At 43.4% G+C, this 13,935-nt stretch overlaps 1 protein-coding gene across 1 annotated transcript in view; it reads right to left on the reverse strand.

The window, feature by feature from the left end:
- The window catches only part of ext1b (exostosin glycosyltransferase 1b), a 137,382-nt gene that overhangs the window by 16,159 nt on the left and 107,288 nt on the right, over positions 1 to 13,935 (reverse strand). Inside the window, exons 5-7 of the mRNA XM_069680964.1 lie at positions 12,905 to 13,037; positions 8,754 to 8,872; positions 2,868 to 2,963 (exon numbers count right to left, since the gene is read on the reverse strand). Of these exons, the coding sequence (XP_069537065.1) occupies positions 2,868 to 2,963; positions 8,754 to 8,872; positions 12,905 to 13,037 (348 nt within the window). The remainder of the gene's footprint in view (positions 1 to 2,867; positions 2,964 to 8,753; positions 8,873 to 12,904; positions 13,038 to 13,935) is intronic.

Raw genomic sequence — 13,935 nt, forward strand, 5'->3', positions numbered from 1 at the left:
ATGAAAAACTCTCTCTCTGCCTCGGTGGGGTGGAGGAACACAGCTTTGCTCGCCACGGTAAACACAGAACCCGCCGCAACCACAACAAACCACAGGCTGCCTGGCACACGCACAAACACACACACACACACACACACAAGTACGCTAAGCCTGTTCTGCTCGCTCGTCACGGACACACAGAGCCCTCCCGCTGTGATTGACAGCCTGGGAGAAACCACTCAGAGCCACGGGGAGAGGTACACCATAAACCCCACCGACCGCCGGCTGACTGACACTGATGTGAAAACCACTTCCTGTGATTGGCAGGTTAAGTTTAGTCCTCACGAGCGGGACGTGAGAGAGGATGAGTCTGATGTCGGAGAATACAGATCCTGTGTCCTCTTTTACCTCCATAAACAACCTGAAGCTCAAAAAACCGAGCTGGGATCAGAGCTCATGGAGGGTAATATCACCCTGTGTGTGTCCCTGTCGGACCTTTGACCCCGACAAGGAGAGGTCACAGGGAGGGGTCAAGACAAACAGCTTCACACTTGAGCGGGGCAGAGTCGTCAGCGTAAAAGCCTAATAAGGTTGTCATAATAACTCTCAGAGAGGCACGCTCGCGGCTCGCTGGAGGGGGAACTTACAAAACAACAAGGAAGGAAAAAATGTGTCTCTCATGACCGCGTCAATCACGAGAACAGAGGAAGAAAAGAAGACATGTCTGCAGCGACAGGCTGAGCAAACTGATGCCCACACACAAATATGTTTAGACCTTTTCCGACTGTTTACCTGAACGTGTATATTGTTGGAAAATTTGTGAAGGAAGTATGAATAATACGGAAGCCCGAATGCGGACATGCGTTTTCCTGCAACTTATCCATCACGTTATTACGAGATAACAACGCGGCACCACCATAACGTCATGTGATCATAACTCGTATCAAACAAACATAGAAACAGGCCAAACTCAACTCATTAGTGTTGGCAATGGCAGCATGGCGTGTCTTGGTCTGTGATATCACAGTGACCTGTTTTGTTTTCTAGAACGCTGGAAAATTCTCCCGTTATCGCAAGAAAACAAGCTTTGTTATCTCGAGATAATGGGCCAAATTAATCAGCTTTGTTATCCCAAGATAACAAGAACAAGACGAGGTCGAAACCTGTGGCTGACCGCATCAGGTCAATGTGCGCTTATGTGGGCAATGTGTTACGAGGACTGTCCTGATGAGGCCGATGACAACGTGTTTGAAAGCAGGTGCGCGCTGCGGACGTAGGTGAGGACAGCGGAGGAGCAGCGGAGGAGCAGCCCCGCCTACTCCCTGAACAAAGTATCCAGAGCCGTATAGACAGAGAGTCGCGTCAGTGGAGGTCCAATATGCTCCATGATCCACCATTGCGATGTCGCAACTCTCTCTCTACAGAAATTAGGAGTCAATTTATCAATCAGTAAACCTGAAAAAATAATCATTTTTTATTTCTGTATTATTCTGTACTATTAATTTTCAAGAAAGTTTTAAATTGTTTGTCAAACAAGATCAGCTTAGAAATTAAAGAAATCACCTTAAGTAGTAATTAAGTTAAAGCTGACTGTTGGGGTCTGTTTGCCCATCAACAATAAAATTATCAATTTGAAGATTTGCATATTTTAATTGAAGAATAATTGTTGAAGAAAAAGGCCAAAAGTTCTTCTGTTGTAGCTTCAAATTAATTAAAGTTATCTTCTCATTGACACATTAGAAAACTGAATCTCTTTTCACTTTTTGATTATTTTTCACAACTTTTTCTATTTCACTTTTGACTACTTTCACTACGTACCTGTCAATTATTTATTTATTTATTTAAATTAATTGTTTTGCCTTTTATGTCTCTATTGATCGAGACGACAGTGGATCGCTGATAGTGGAACAGGGGAAGAGAAAGTGGGGATGACACGCCGCGAAGGGCCGAGGGTGGGAGTCGAAGCTGGGGCCGCTGAATAGATAAATGGACTGCATTTACATCGCACTTCTCTTGTCTTACGTCCACTCAAAGCTGTTTTTACACTACATGTCACACTCACCCATTCACACACTCATTCACACACTGATGGCAAAGTGCCAGTCCAATCAATATGTATGCATTCATGCAGTTTGGGGTTCAGTGTCTTGCTCAAAGACACTTTGACATGTGACTGTAGCAGTCGAACCCCCATCCTTCCGATTGAGAGACGACCGACTCTACCGCTGAGCCACAGCCGCCCCAATAGATGAGCTTAACCGATGTCAATTATTTGAACAGCTCTCTAAGAAACGTATCTGCTGTTGCATCCTTAAAAAACAGGTCTTAGTATAGATTTTGTAATAATGACTTGTAAATGTCTGCATGGACGCCAGGATCTCGAGTTATTAAACATTAAGAGGAATCAAAGCTGAAACATAATTAAATCCACGCTGTAGATGTCTTCAGGGCTTTCTCTATTGTTTACAATTATAGTGTTTAGTGCAACTCAGCTGTACCTTATTTCTCCACAGAGAGTTTGTCATTCCTTTCAGTTAATTAGGTGTTTAGTTGTGATTCAAGTTAGTAATATACAACAATAAATACATGAAATAAATAAATGCTACTTTGCCTCCTTATCTCCACTAACAATATGAATGAGCCTCTCCAACACGCAGAGTGTATTATTCCCATTAGTAGCTTTAATTAAAAGCACACAAACTGTCCTTTAAATGGAATCAGCGCGGCACAAATCGAAACTCATTTTCTCCCAGAAACGGAATAAACTGAGCCAGGATACAGCAGCTGTACAGTTTAGGAATATACATAAGATGTAATTAGAAATGATAGCGATCACACCGTAAAGGAAACAGAGAGGAGTGTGTGTGCGCGTGTGTGTTTAGGCTCACCTTGTTCTCTCCCTCGATGACGATGACGGGCACGGAGGTTGCAGGCCAGCGGTGTTTGGCGGGGAGAGGTTTGTCACAGTTCCACAGGACGATAATCTAAAAGAAAGAGGAAATATGTTTTTACCGTTGCGAAATCACTGCATCTGATTTCATCAAGCCAAAACAACCTGCAGCACACGTCCCTGCTTGTTTATGAAACAACCCCCTGAACATGTGACATTTACGCGACCTGCGGCCGGTAAATGTCACCTTATTACAGCCTGATTGAATGTAAAAGACCCAGAAGGGCAGCTGGAGCGATAACACATTTCCAATTATGCTTTCAGAATGATTTGTACGATTCGGACCCGAACCAATCACGTCACTTTGTCAGGTTTAATTTCTCACGACGACATGTTGCTGAACACCATTTTCCTGTCACGCTCCACCTCCAGTAAGATGATGTTTAACATAAAGGACTCGTGTCCTCCAGCCGCAGCCACGTCTTGTTTTATATGACTGCGAAAGCTGTTCGGCGACCTGCAGGTCAGCCGACATGGAAATGTAACATGGAGCTAACCTCCCCCATTCACTGCGCTTCTACCGCAGACCTCATTAATGTTTGATGAGGAACACAGACATATACACACATCTGACATGACTCCTGTCTGCCCTTACACACACATTTACACACACGCTTTACTCACTCTTATATCTCAGCCTGTTCTTCTCACGCAGCTTCGATTGGATGTGAATCTACTTGTCGACACAATATCATCGTTTGATAAACTCCTTAAAATTGCAAAAGTTCAATCATAGTATACCCACCGTAACTTGACAAGGCCAGTCAAACTGTTGCTGCGGTGTATACAGCGCTGTAGTAAGAGCAATACTTTCTATTTAAGGTGGTGAATGTGTGTGTTAATTTCAGCTTTTAAAAACAAAAACACAATATATATAAAAAGCATATAAAATGTATAAAACAGTGTGTTCATCGATGCTCAAACACAGTGCAGATAATTAGCATGTGTGGCTAACTAGCTTACTACCTCCATCAGTAGCTGAATGTTACTTCCAAAGCCAACAGTTAGCATTAAATTTGTTGGGCTACATACTATAGTAAGAAATAAAGTTCCATTAACAACCACCACATAGACTGTGTGGAAACCGGTCTTCGATGCTATGAGAGTTTAAGCTAACGTTAGCAGCTTTGTCCCGCTTTTAATGGATTAATACTCTTGTTTACACTTTAGCAACCTTAGCAAACATTTCCTAGCTTATTCTTAGCTTAACCTGGTGTTTAGTCCTCCTAAAAGCATTTTCCTTTGTGATGTTTAAACTGAAAATGTTTTATGTACGTTAGCTTAGCATCCAAGCAGTTTGGTTACATAACAATTTGATCTTACATTTTTCCTTCACAGACACTCCTCAAAACTATAGCCGGTACTAACTAGCTAACTAGAACACGACATCTCTACAACACTGGAACAATGCTGTCTGACTGGGACATGACGTTTTAGCGAAGGGCTTTTAGCTTGACATCATTTTTGGCCATCAAATTAATATTTAATAAACTTCTACAAGATTCTTTTCAATGAAATAAGTCAGGTATTAACATTAAAAAATTGATGGAAACAGTGTTTTTAACCAACTCCTGAAGCTAACGCTAGCAGCTAACCTAGCTAACAGGTAAGTCTCTCAGAAACAGTTGTCATTTTTACTGTCATAATTAATTTTTGCTGGCTAAAAATAAGAAGAAAGAACAACCAAGAAGTCACGTCGTTAACCTGCCTCTGTAATCACTGAACTATAGAAACATGGAGTCTTAGAATTTAAATCTTATAGCCAAAGGCTCTAAAGGAGGCCGAGCTTAGCTAGAGGTCAATGGTCTGTTGGCGTATCTTTGATCTTATACACAAACAGTGTCCCAATGCAATGCTATGGATAACTATAAAGCTTACAATAAGACAGTATAATATTTGTGCAGTTACTGTGCAGCTCAAACCACCAGGAAAACAAGTGAGGGAAATAAAGACGGGTGATAAATCAAATGGAAACTTCACGACAAAACAAAACGACGCCTTCCCAATTTCAAAGTTGAAAACTTTACAAATTGCTGTTAAAAATGTATTTCCAAAGATTTATGAGTTTGCTGTTTTCTGAGCTTTGCCTGGAGCTGTAGCACCACCATCTGCCACGCTGTCACTTCCAGTCCCTCTGTTTCCATTGTGCACAGCGCTCTGGGACTTCCAATACACCAAAGCCACATTAAAAAATAAGCAATTTCAGTATGCATGCTGGCATTTAGCAGCCAACTTCAGGAAAAACAAACTCAAAGTATGGTTTATAGTTTCCCATTGTAGTCCATTATATACTGGGGTTTATTAGTCCTTATATTGGGGTTGAAAAACATTAAGTGAAAAATAAAGCCTGCACCTTTTGGGAATAACTACCCAGTGATTAGAAAAGCGATAGGAGCACATCATCAGCGTATCGTCGCATAGCGTTCAGTTGCTGTGCGTCAGCTAACACCTGCCCTCCTGAAATGTCCTTGAACAAGTCAGTAAATGAATCCAGCCCAGTCTCACTGTGCAGAGCGGTACCTGACACAGCGCTCAGACATCCCTGATGGAGGCAGAGCGCAAGAATTTCCCCGCAGGGATCAATAAAGCTTCACATTATTTTGACATTAACTACGTCACACGCAGCAGCGGCTCCCCTCGGGGACTCTGCACCCTGACTGGACCTGCCAAATTATGAGCTGGGAGCCATTTGGATGGATGTCTGTGTTATAAGGTGTTGCCTTGTGACTGCGGCAGCTGTGTGTGCAAAAAAAAAAGGATGACACACACACACAGGTGTTTGATGAATGGCAAAATTATCGCATCATTAGACGCCAATGCAGATAAAAACAAAACCGAATCATTCATGAGGCAGAATCTGGCCGAGAACGTGACATTGTAAGATAACAACAGGTATACAGGCCGTGCACACACACACACACACACACACACACAGAGCAGAGAGAGGCGTTAATCCACTCTTGCGGTGCTCTATTCCTGTTTGATTAGAAAGACAGATGGTGTCTCTGTCAGCTCACCAGCCCTCTCAGGGTTCTGATGGTAGCATTGTGGATGTATTCCTGCATGTGTGTGTGTGTGTGTGTGTGACTGGAGGAACAATGTTGAGGAAAGTGTCGGTGCATTTGTAGCAGGAGTTGAAGAATCGCTTCCCACAAAACGCACGAGCACACGCGCAGCAGGAGGCCTCTGTGTCAGAATGCAAGAGGCTTTCTCGTGCCCAATTTAGCCTCCGTGTTCTTTCATTCTCTCCCTTCCATTCATTTATTTATATCCCTTTCCTCATCCGCTCGTAGCCCAGCAGCAGCCTCCCGCCCTCCCGCTCTTTTCTATACGCTGAGAGTGAAAAGAAGAAGAAACCCCGGCTGTGTACCTGGCTCTCCTTTCTGCATGCACAGCCTGAAGAACGCAAACAACAAAAGCACCTCCGTGAAAATGAAGAAGAAGGCAGAGTTTACTCTTTCAGGCTGAAGGTTTGTGTGAATGGTTTGGCTGAAAGTGTGCAGATAAAAGGATGTGAGGTTTGGGCTTTACCACACAGAAGAAGGGCTGGATATCAAACCTCAACGTGTTTTTTTTAGGACGAGCACAAATGTAACAAATTCAAGGCCTGTATCAGTACGCTACCTCCTTTTGGGGAAGACCTTTCTGGATTTAATTCTAAAATGTTAGAGGATAAAACAGCTTCCACTAATTGCTCACTTGCTCTAATGTTTGCGCCTTCAACAGCATCCAATGGTCCTCATCTAACGGCGATAGGTTGCTCAGTTGTTCTCGACCATGCTGGCTAAAAAAAACATTTCACTCTTGACCTTCAAACAACAGATGACAAAACAAGCTCCAATTAAGGTGCTTTTAACGATGTAATAATGTCACGTAGGTTGACCTTTTGTGGAGTTTTTCTGTTGAGAATTACTGTCAAGATCAAAAACGTTGTTTATTTTACGCTCTACTTTACTAAGACAACTTTCTTTTAAGGCTTCTTGTGTTTGGTAAACATTTAACAGGGCACTAAAACAACTCTACACTTCAAAGCCAGTTTAATTAAGCTTGTGAAAACAATTGTATAATTGTTCTGGCTGAGCTCTTTCAAGTCGAAGTACAAAGCCCAATGACATCACTATGATGTAATTAAGGTTATCTAGGCTTGGGTTTGGAGCATTGACTGTATGAAAAGATGGACGACATGACAGCTCCCTAAAAGTGAAGTCAAACCCTCTCTATCGCCGCCTGCTGACTGGCTGCAGTATAGGTCATAAAGCCCGCCTCCTCCATGTTAACAGATGGGACATGAGTCAAACTATAAAATCAAAATACACGTCAAATAAATGTTTCTCAAACATGGTTTCTGTCATTATAGTTAGTTCTTATCATGCTGATTTACGTCCAAGTGTTCATTTTTCTGAAAAGTTTATTTTTAATTATGTGATGCTGTAAAAAGGATGATTGACAGCTCTGTTGACAAATCCGGTTCCTGCAGCCGATCTGTTCCAAATTAGCAGAGTAGAGGAGGAACGGTGAGAGGAGACGTAACTAAAACAACCACTACAGTCATTGAAGTTTACATATCTGTGAACGTTAACCTCAGACCAACACAAGAAGCTGTTCTGCTGTTAAACACGCTGGCGTTTGGGATCTTTGCTGTTTTTATCGGTAGGTTAAGTGTGTGTGTTTTGGTTAGCGGAAGCTCCACCCGCCGATCTCTACTGCGCAACTCTGGCTCCAAATGACGCCACGATCACAAGATGGCAGCGCCCACCACGGGGGCTATTTTAGCTTCAATTTCGTTCAGTGAGAGCAGATGGAGACGTGTCATCCATCTATATATACAGTCATTGCCTCGGGCCAACAGAAAGAAGCACATTAAGGAAAGAAAGTTACAAACTAAAGGTGTAAATGTTGAAAGACGAGGTTTACATAATTTAGCAGAGATAAAATTGAAACAAAAAGGTGCTAGTTTGTTGCATTATGGGTAGTATCACAGTATCCCTTCAATATGTGGCTTCAATTTACAAATAAAAAATAATATAATACATTAATAAGGTTTTGAACAACATAATGTTTCAGTATCAGGACTGTAAAAAAGGTATTGTATCAACACAATGTTGTACAGAGAGTCGACATGTTAACCTCTCCCATGGACGGTATGTACACAAATACACACATGGACAACCACTGATGCGAAACACACACACGTATGAAACACACGCAAACACCCGCCTACGTAAACACACCCTCACATTGTATATTTTACCATCCAAACAAAAAGACTCACACACAACACACAAAGAGCCGCACATTCATGCACGGCCCTCACACGGAAACACAACCTCCTACACAAAATACAAACCCGCTTACTCATACACTCTGCTGGCCAAACACACACACACACACACACACACACACACACACACGCACGCACACACACACAACAACACACATAAACCAGCCATCGGGGAGCAAATTCCATTTCATTTCCCGTGCTGGTAAGGAGCAAGCGGGGGAATCAATACATGCCGTCTCCAGCTGTGCTGAAGGGGGTTTCGCTGCCATGGAGACAGATGTAGCACCGCTACAAACTGGTGCTCTAATTCAATCCACCGGCGCTAACACACACACACACACGCACACACACACACACAAAAACACAGGGATGGAGGATGAGCGCTGTGGTTGCCCTGGTTGGAAAATGCGATCGCAAAGTATGAGCCACATAATGCGGCACAATTTGTGAAGCCACAAGGTGGAGATCAGAGGAGGATTCTGGGTAATGCTGCAGTGAGGACACACACACACTCACGAACACACACATGAATAGATCATTTACCTGTGCGCAGTACTGGGACTTGGCCACAGCTACCAGCAGCTTGAGGATGGGCTGGGACTGGGACACGAGAGGGGAGACGGCATGGATGACGGCGGTGAACTTTGGGTACGGTTTGATACCTGAAACACAACAGAGAGGACGGTCAGTCGTTAGAGAAGTTTCATGAAAACAACACTCGCTGGAACTCGTGTGAGCGAGCTGTCAGTGCGATTTCAGGCTCTTTGAAGAGAAAAGAGCCGCAGGAGAACTGAGAGCTCTCCATCCCAAACACTATTTTCAGCGACTTGAAATGAGTTTGAAAAAATAAAAAAGAGATTTAATTGTCAGGGATGTACGTTTCCGAGCCGGTCCTAAAATATTCAACAACGTTAATGTGTTTTGAAAATGCCAAATCTCTTGATCACTGAATATTTCATTTCGGAAACCCTTCAGCTGTATCCGGGAGCCAATGAACACACGACTAAGTGCTGATGTGACTTTAAACTCGGCCTGACTTGATGTTGGAACAGAGTAATCGAGGCTGAAAATGAGCAGGAAATAAGATATTGAGGAAGACGGATCATAGAGGACGTCCTACTTTTCCTAATTTAAATCTAATCTAACTCAAACCAACAAAGCATGGCGCGGAGGAGACAGCATTAGAGGACTCTCCTTTCCGCCACCCAGCAACTTTTATGATGAGGGGAAAATACGCAGTCTTAAAACTTGCTAAACTGTCCTCGTGATGCGTCATGAAAAAGTTAAGGGCGTGCGGAGTTTTTCAAACACCTGGGATGTAAATGTGTTACAAGCTCATAAACAGACTTTCATGAAACACTGAGCAAAACCTGAAGCACAATTAGTGTCGTGCGGGGTTTTGAATTTTGGATGTGCATGCTGTTTTCTGCCTTCAGCACACGAGTCTCTGTGGCTTTTTATCACTTCCTGTATCAGCACATTACACATCTCAGCAGCTGAGAGTTTACAGTAACACAAAAGGCTGTTTCAGGATTTAGACGGGTATTTGAGGACATTTAAACACAACTTAGACACTTTATGGTCAAATTATGGGACCCTGTTAACATACTTATGTGTTGCATTAGCCTGGGTTTTCTTATAATTATATTCTACACCACTGATTTCCACCTGATTTGGCTTGTGACCCCGTACAATGAAGGAGGCTGCAGTGTCCACAGTGCCTGCGACCCAGCGTGACGGCCTTCCGTGTCTATGAATTAAATACGCCCGAGCATCAGGGTCTGATTTCCCCCGAGAAAAACTTGTAAGAGAACAAACAAGGCAGAAATATCCAACAGAAAAAGTTAGGAGAAAAGTCAAACTAACAAAACAAACTATAAAAGAAGAAGCCTCTCTCATTTCTCATCACACAGACCTTTAGATTCATCTTATGATCCCTTGAAGGGGACTCGACCCTCAGGCTGGAAAACGTTTTTATAACTCACCCTGTCCACAAAACCAAGCGCTATCAAGGAAATTGTCTTCCTGGTTTGGTTTTGGTTTCTGAATTATGGAAGAAATTGACTGGCCTGGACAGAAACACAACCTCAACCCCGCCCGACACGACACGCCTCCTTATCACTCAGCATCTGTGGACTACCTCACTGAAGATCTGTAAGCTGGCTGGAACCAAATCCTTAACGTTAGGCTCCAAAATGCTGTGGACAGCCCTCACAGAAGAGTGAAGAGAGGCATACTAATGCGCATGGTGTGGGAAAAAGATAGAGCCCAACTGATATGGCGTTTCTGAGATGATGCCACCACTGATTTAAGATGGGAAACTTCACTGATTACTGATTTGGCTGCAAATATTTTGTTGGCTTTTTTATGCCTTTATTTTAGAGAGGACAGAGGATAGTGGAGATGCGGGAAGGGAGATTGGGGATGACAGGCGGCAAAGGGCAGAGGGCAGGAGTTGAGGACTATAGCCTCTGCATATGGTCACCTATTTAACAACTGAATTAAACTGGCGCCCATGTGGTGTTAGTCATGTGCTACAAGACATATCAGGGACAACATCTCCATGGCTGGGCCTGTCTGCTTTTAAACTGCAGTGTACCAAGGACAGGCTGAACGACACGTTTCCAGATTGGCAGGGTTTGTGACGTCACAAACCTAAGGAGCCAATCCCGTTAATGGATTGGGTGACGCAATGCGTATCATTATGTGTAACCTATGGCAACCACTTCGGCGATGTGCAAAGTCATTTTTAAAAACCCTAATTACTACATTTCAAGCTAGCTAAGTTTCAACAAGTTGCCACTAAGCGATGGCAGAGACGTGTTTTGTTTTCGGCTGTCATTTTACAAAAGGAGAAACGTAGCACATAGTGGGCGGGGCCTATGCAGATTCAGAAATTTTTAATGAGGGAGAAGGAGGAGATGTCTTAGGAGGAACATATTTTGCTGAAACACATCAGACACAATTTATTATTTCAAGCAGAGCATTTTATACGTCTTAAAACACGACTGGAGCTGCTCTTTAAAAATGTTTATAGCAGCAGCAGAACACAGCTTGTGTTTGACGTCTCGGCTCCAACCTCGTCACTCCTCGCAGATTTATTTTACATGCAGAGATTTTAGGAGTGATTAGATAAATAACATCTTAAACCCCCTAGCTGGAGCCTGCAGGTGGATGCTGGGGTGGTGGTGGGGCTGTGGTGAGAATAACAGAACAGAGGAAGACACCGGAAATCTTGCGGCTTAAATAGACGCCAAATTGTCAAGTGTGAAATCAGTGCGGCTCGAGTTGCCTGCCTGAAGTAGCTCGCAGGCGTCGCTCCATTAAAGAATATTTTACAAAATTCAACTAAATCTAGTGTCAGCCTCCGTCTGCTCTGCTGTGATGCTCTGCTACAGGTGCTGCAGACGCTGCTGAGAGTATTACCTATGAGGCCTGTGGTGGCCACATTTTTACTGGCATTGATTCAAATAGTTTTAATTTCAAGCTTCACAGAGTCTTTAACGTTTTTATTTTACAGTTACAGAGAATTTGAGTAACCGTTTAATGTTATGTTTCAAAATGTAGTGGATTTATCTTTGTTGTTATTATCATAACGTCGTATAATTCAACCATAAAAAGTCTTTACTTAGACGTGTCTTTACCACAAAACGTCTGATAGAATAGAAAATGAATGCTAATATATACTGTTCATGGTTGTGAGGTATTTTTATTGCTATCAGCCTTTAAAACCCACTATAAAGAAATGAAACATCCTTTTTACTGAAGCAACCAAAACAGCTTCTGCTCCTGCTGTGTGTGTGTGTGTGTGTGTGTGTGTGTGTGTGTGCGTGTGTGCGTGTCTTGTTACTGGCTCATACAAAACAAGAAGAAGTGTCACTTGGAAACAAACTCTCCTTCTTTGATTTTACTCTTTTACCCATCAGCGACGAGCCACCTTGTCTCCCAAAAACACATCTTTAATTGCTCCCTCTTTGACAAACAAATAAACTTGCCGCCGCTGTAATCGTCGCCTGTCACCGCGCTCATCCATTTTAATATCAGCTCTCCACCCTCGCTGCTCCATCAACTGAATTTGCACGTCCGTGCTGTACGCGTTCGTGTGCGCGTTTGTGGATGTTTGTGGCAGCGCTGGATGAAGATGGAGTGAAGACGTGAGGGATGGAGAGGCTCCCGGGTCACAGATACGTGGCTGAGGAAAAACTCGGCGCTGCTGAACCGTGGCGGGAGGAATTGGCCTCGTTATGGCAGCCGGATCAGCAGTAGTAGTAGTCGTAGCCGTAGCAACGCTGACTCAAAGAACCAGTGATGGACAGGCTGGTGTGTCAGCAGGACTAATACAAACATCCGTCAGAGGCCCGTTCCTCCACTCCACTTGCTGCTAGACACGGCCATTCGCACAGGGCAGTAGATCAGGGCTGGGGGCCGTATTTCTGCTGCTCAGGCAAGGTCTAAATACACTACAGCAGCTGGACGGAAACCTCTGGGAAGTGCTGGAGTGACGAATGATGGGGAAACTTTTCAGACCCACCCCCATAGATAAGTTCACAACTGCACAGGTGTTCAGAAGCATGAGGCTGTTATGTAACACCACTTCGAACAGTCAATGATGTGTCCTTGCTTGTGTGTGTGTGTGTGTGTGTGTGTGTGTGTGTGTGTGTGTGTGTGTGTGTGTGTGTGTGTGTGTTACTGACCCAGCGTGGCGTAGTAGAAGGGGAAGTCTCCCAGGTATCCAGAGTACTGCGGCACGGCGAAGAGCCCCCCAGGGTGGCTGTTCCACATCAGGCTGCTCCGGGAGCTGTGCTCCAACACGCGGTCCTGGATGATCTGCAAACAAGAAACACACATTAAACTACAGATTAACTCTTCAGATCAGCGGCTCCCAACCTGTTCCGACTCATGGACCAGTGAAAATCTGAAAAATGTTTGCAGCCCACATACGACCATAAACAATACGGAGGCCAAATAATGCATTCTCAGGGCACTTTTATAAAAGGAGCTGTCCATCACCACAGAAATCAGAAAGTACAAGAGGGGCTGCCTGCAATGGGCTGATTAACCAATAACTGATTACATACTCATACATATTGATAGGCCTAATACGATAAAAAACAATGACAGGAGTTTTTTTATGTTTCAAATATTAAATATTTAAAATGTTTTTAAAAATCATTTTGTTTTAAAATATTAAAAAACTTTATTTTTTTAAAATAATTAAATGTTTTTGCAAATGATTTGGCGCCCCACTTGCAATACCCTTGCAGCCCACCAGGGGAACGCGGCCCACAGGTTGAGAATGTCTGATTTAGATCGTTCATGATGGGGCTGAATGGACAACAAGGGAGGGTTAATATGAAAATGAACCCAGTCAAACCTTCTGGTATCTCTCACTGTGACTCTGCTGCTCCTTCTGTCTGTCCGTAATGAAGCACCTCTTCTTCTATGTCTGTCCTCAGAAAGTGATCACTACTCATGCTCCTCCTGCAGTTCCTCCTCTGCTGAACCAAAGATCTCAGGATGGAGCATTTCATATGACCTCTTCATCTGAAGACACATGTTTCTGTGGTCGACATCACTGACCAACCTTCAATGCGGCAATTAAAACTACATCTATATTAAAGGTTATACTCCAACAACTTGGCAGAGGGGGAAAAAAAGGGGTCAAATCAAAACAGAAGATGCTAAAATTGTCTCTGTTTTCTCCCTAATATGGGTTAGGCTGCAT

Source organism: Semicossyphus pulcher, unplaced genomic scaffold (assembly GCF_022749685.1).
Source record: "Semicossyphus pulcher isolate SPU_LCO1_2020_fin unplaced genomic scaffold, fSemPul1.0.p SCAF_5, whole genome shotgun sequence".
Taxonomy (NCBI): Eukaryota; Metazoa; Chordata; class Actinopteri; order Labriformes; family Labridae; genus Semicossyphus; species Semicossyphus pulcher.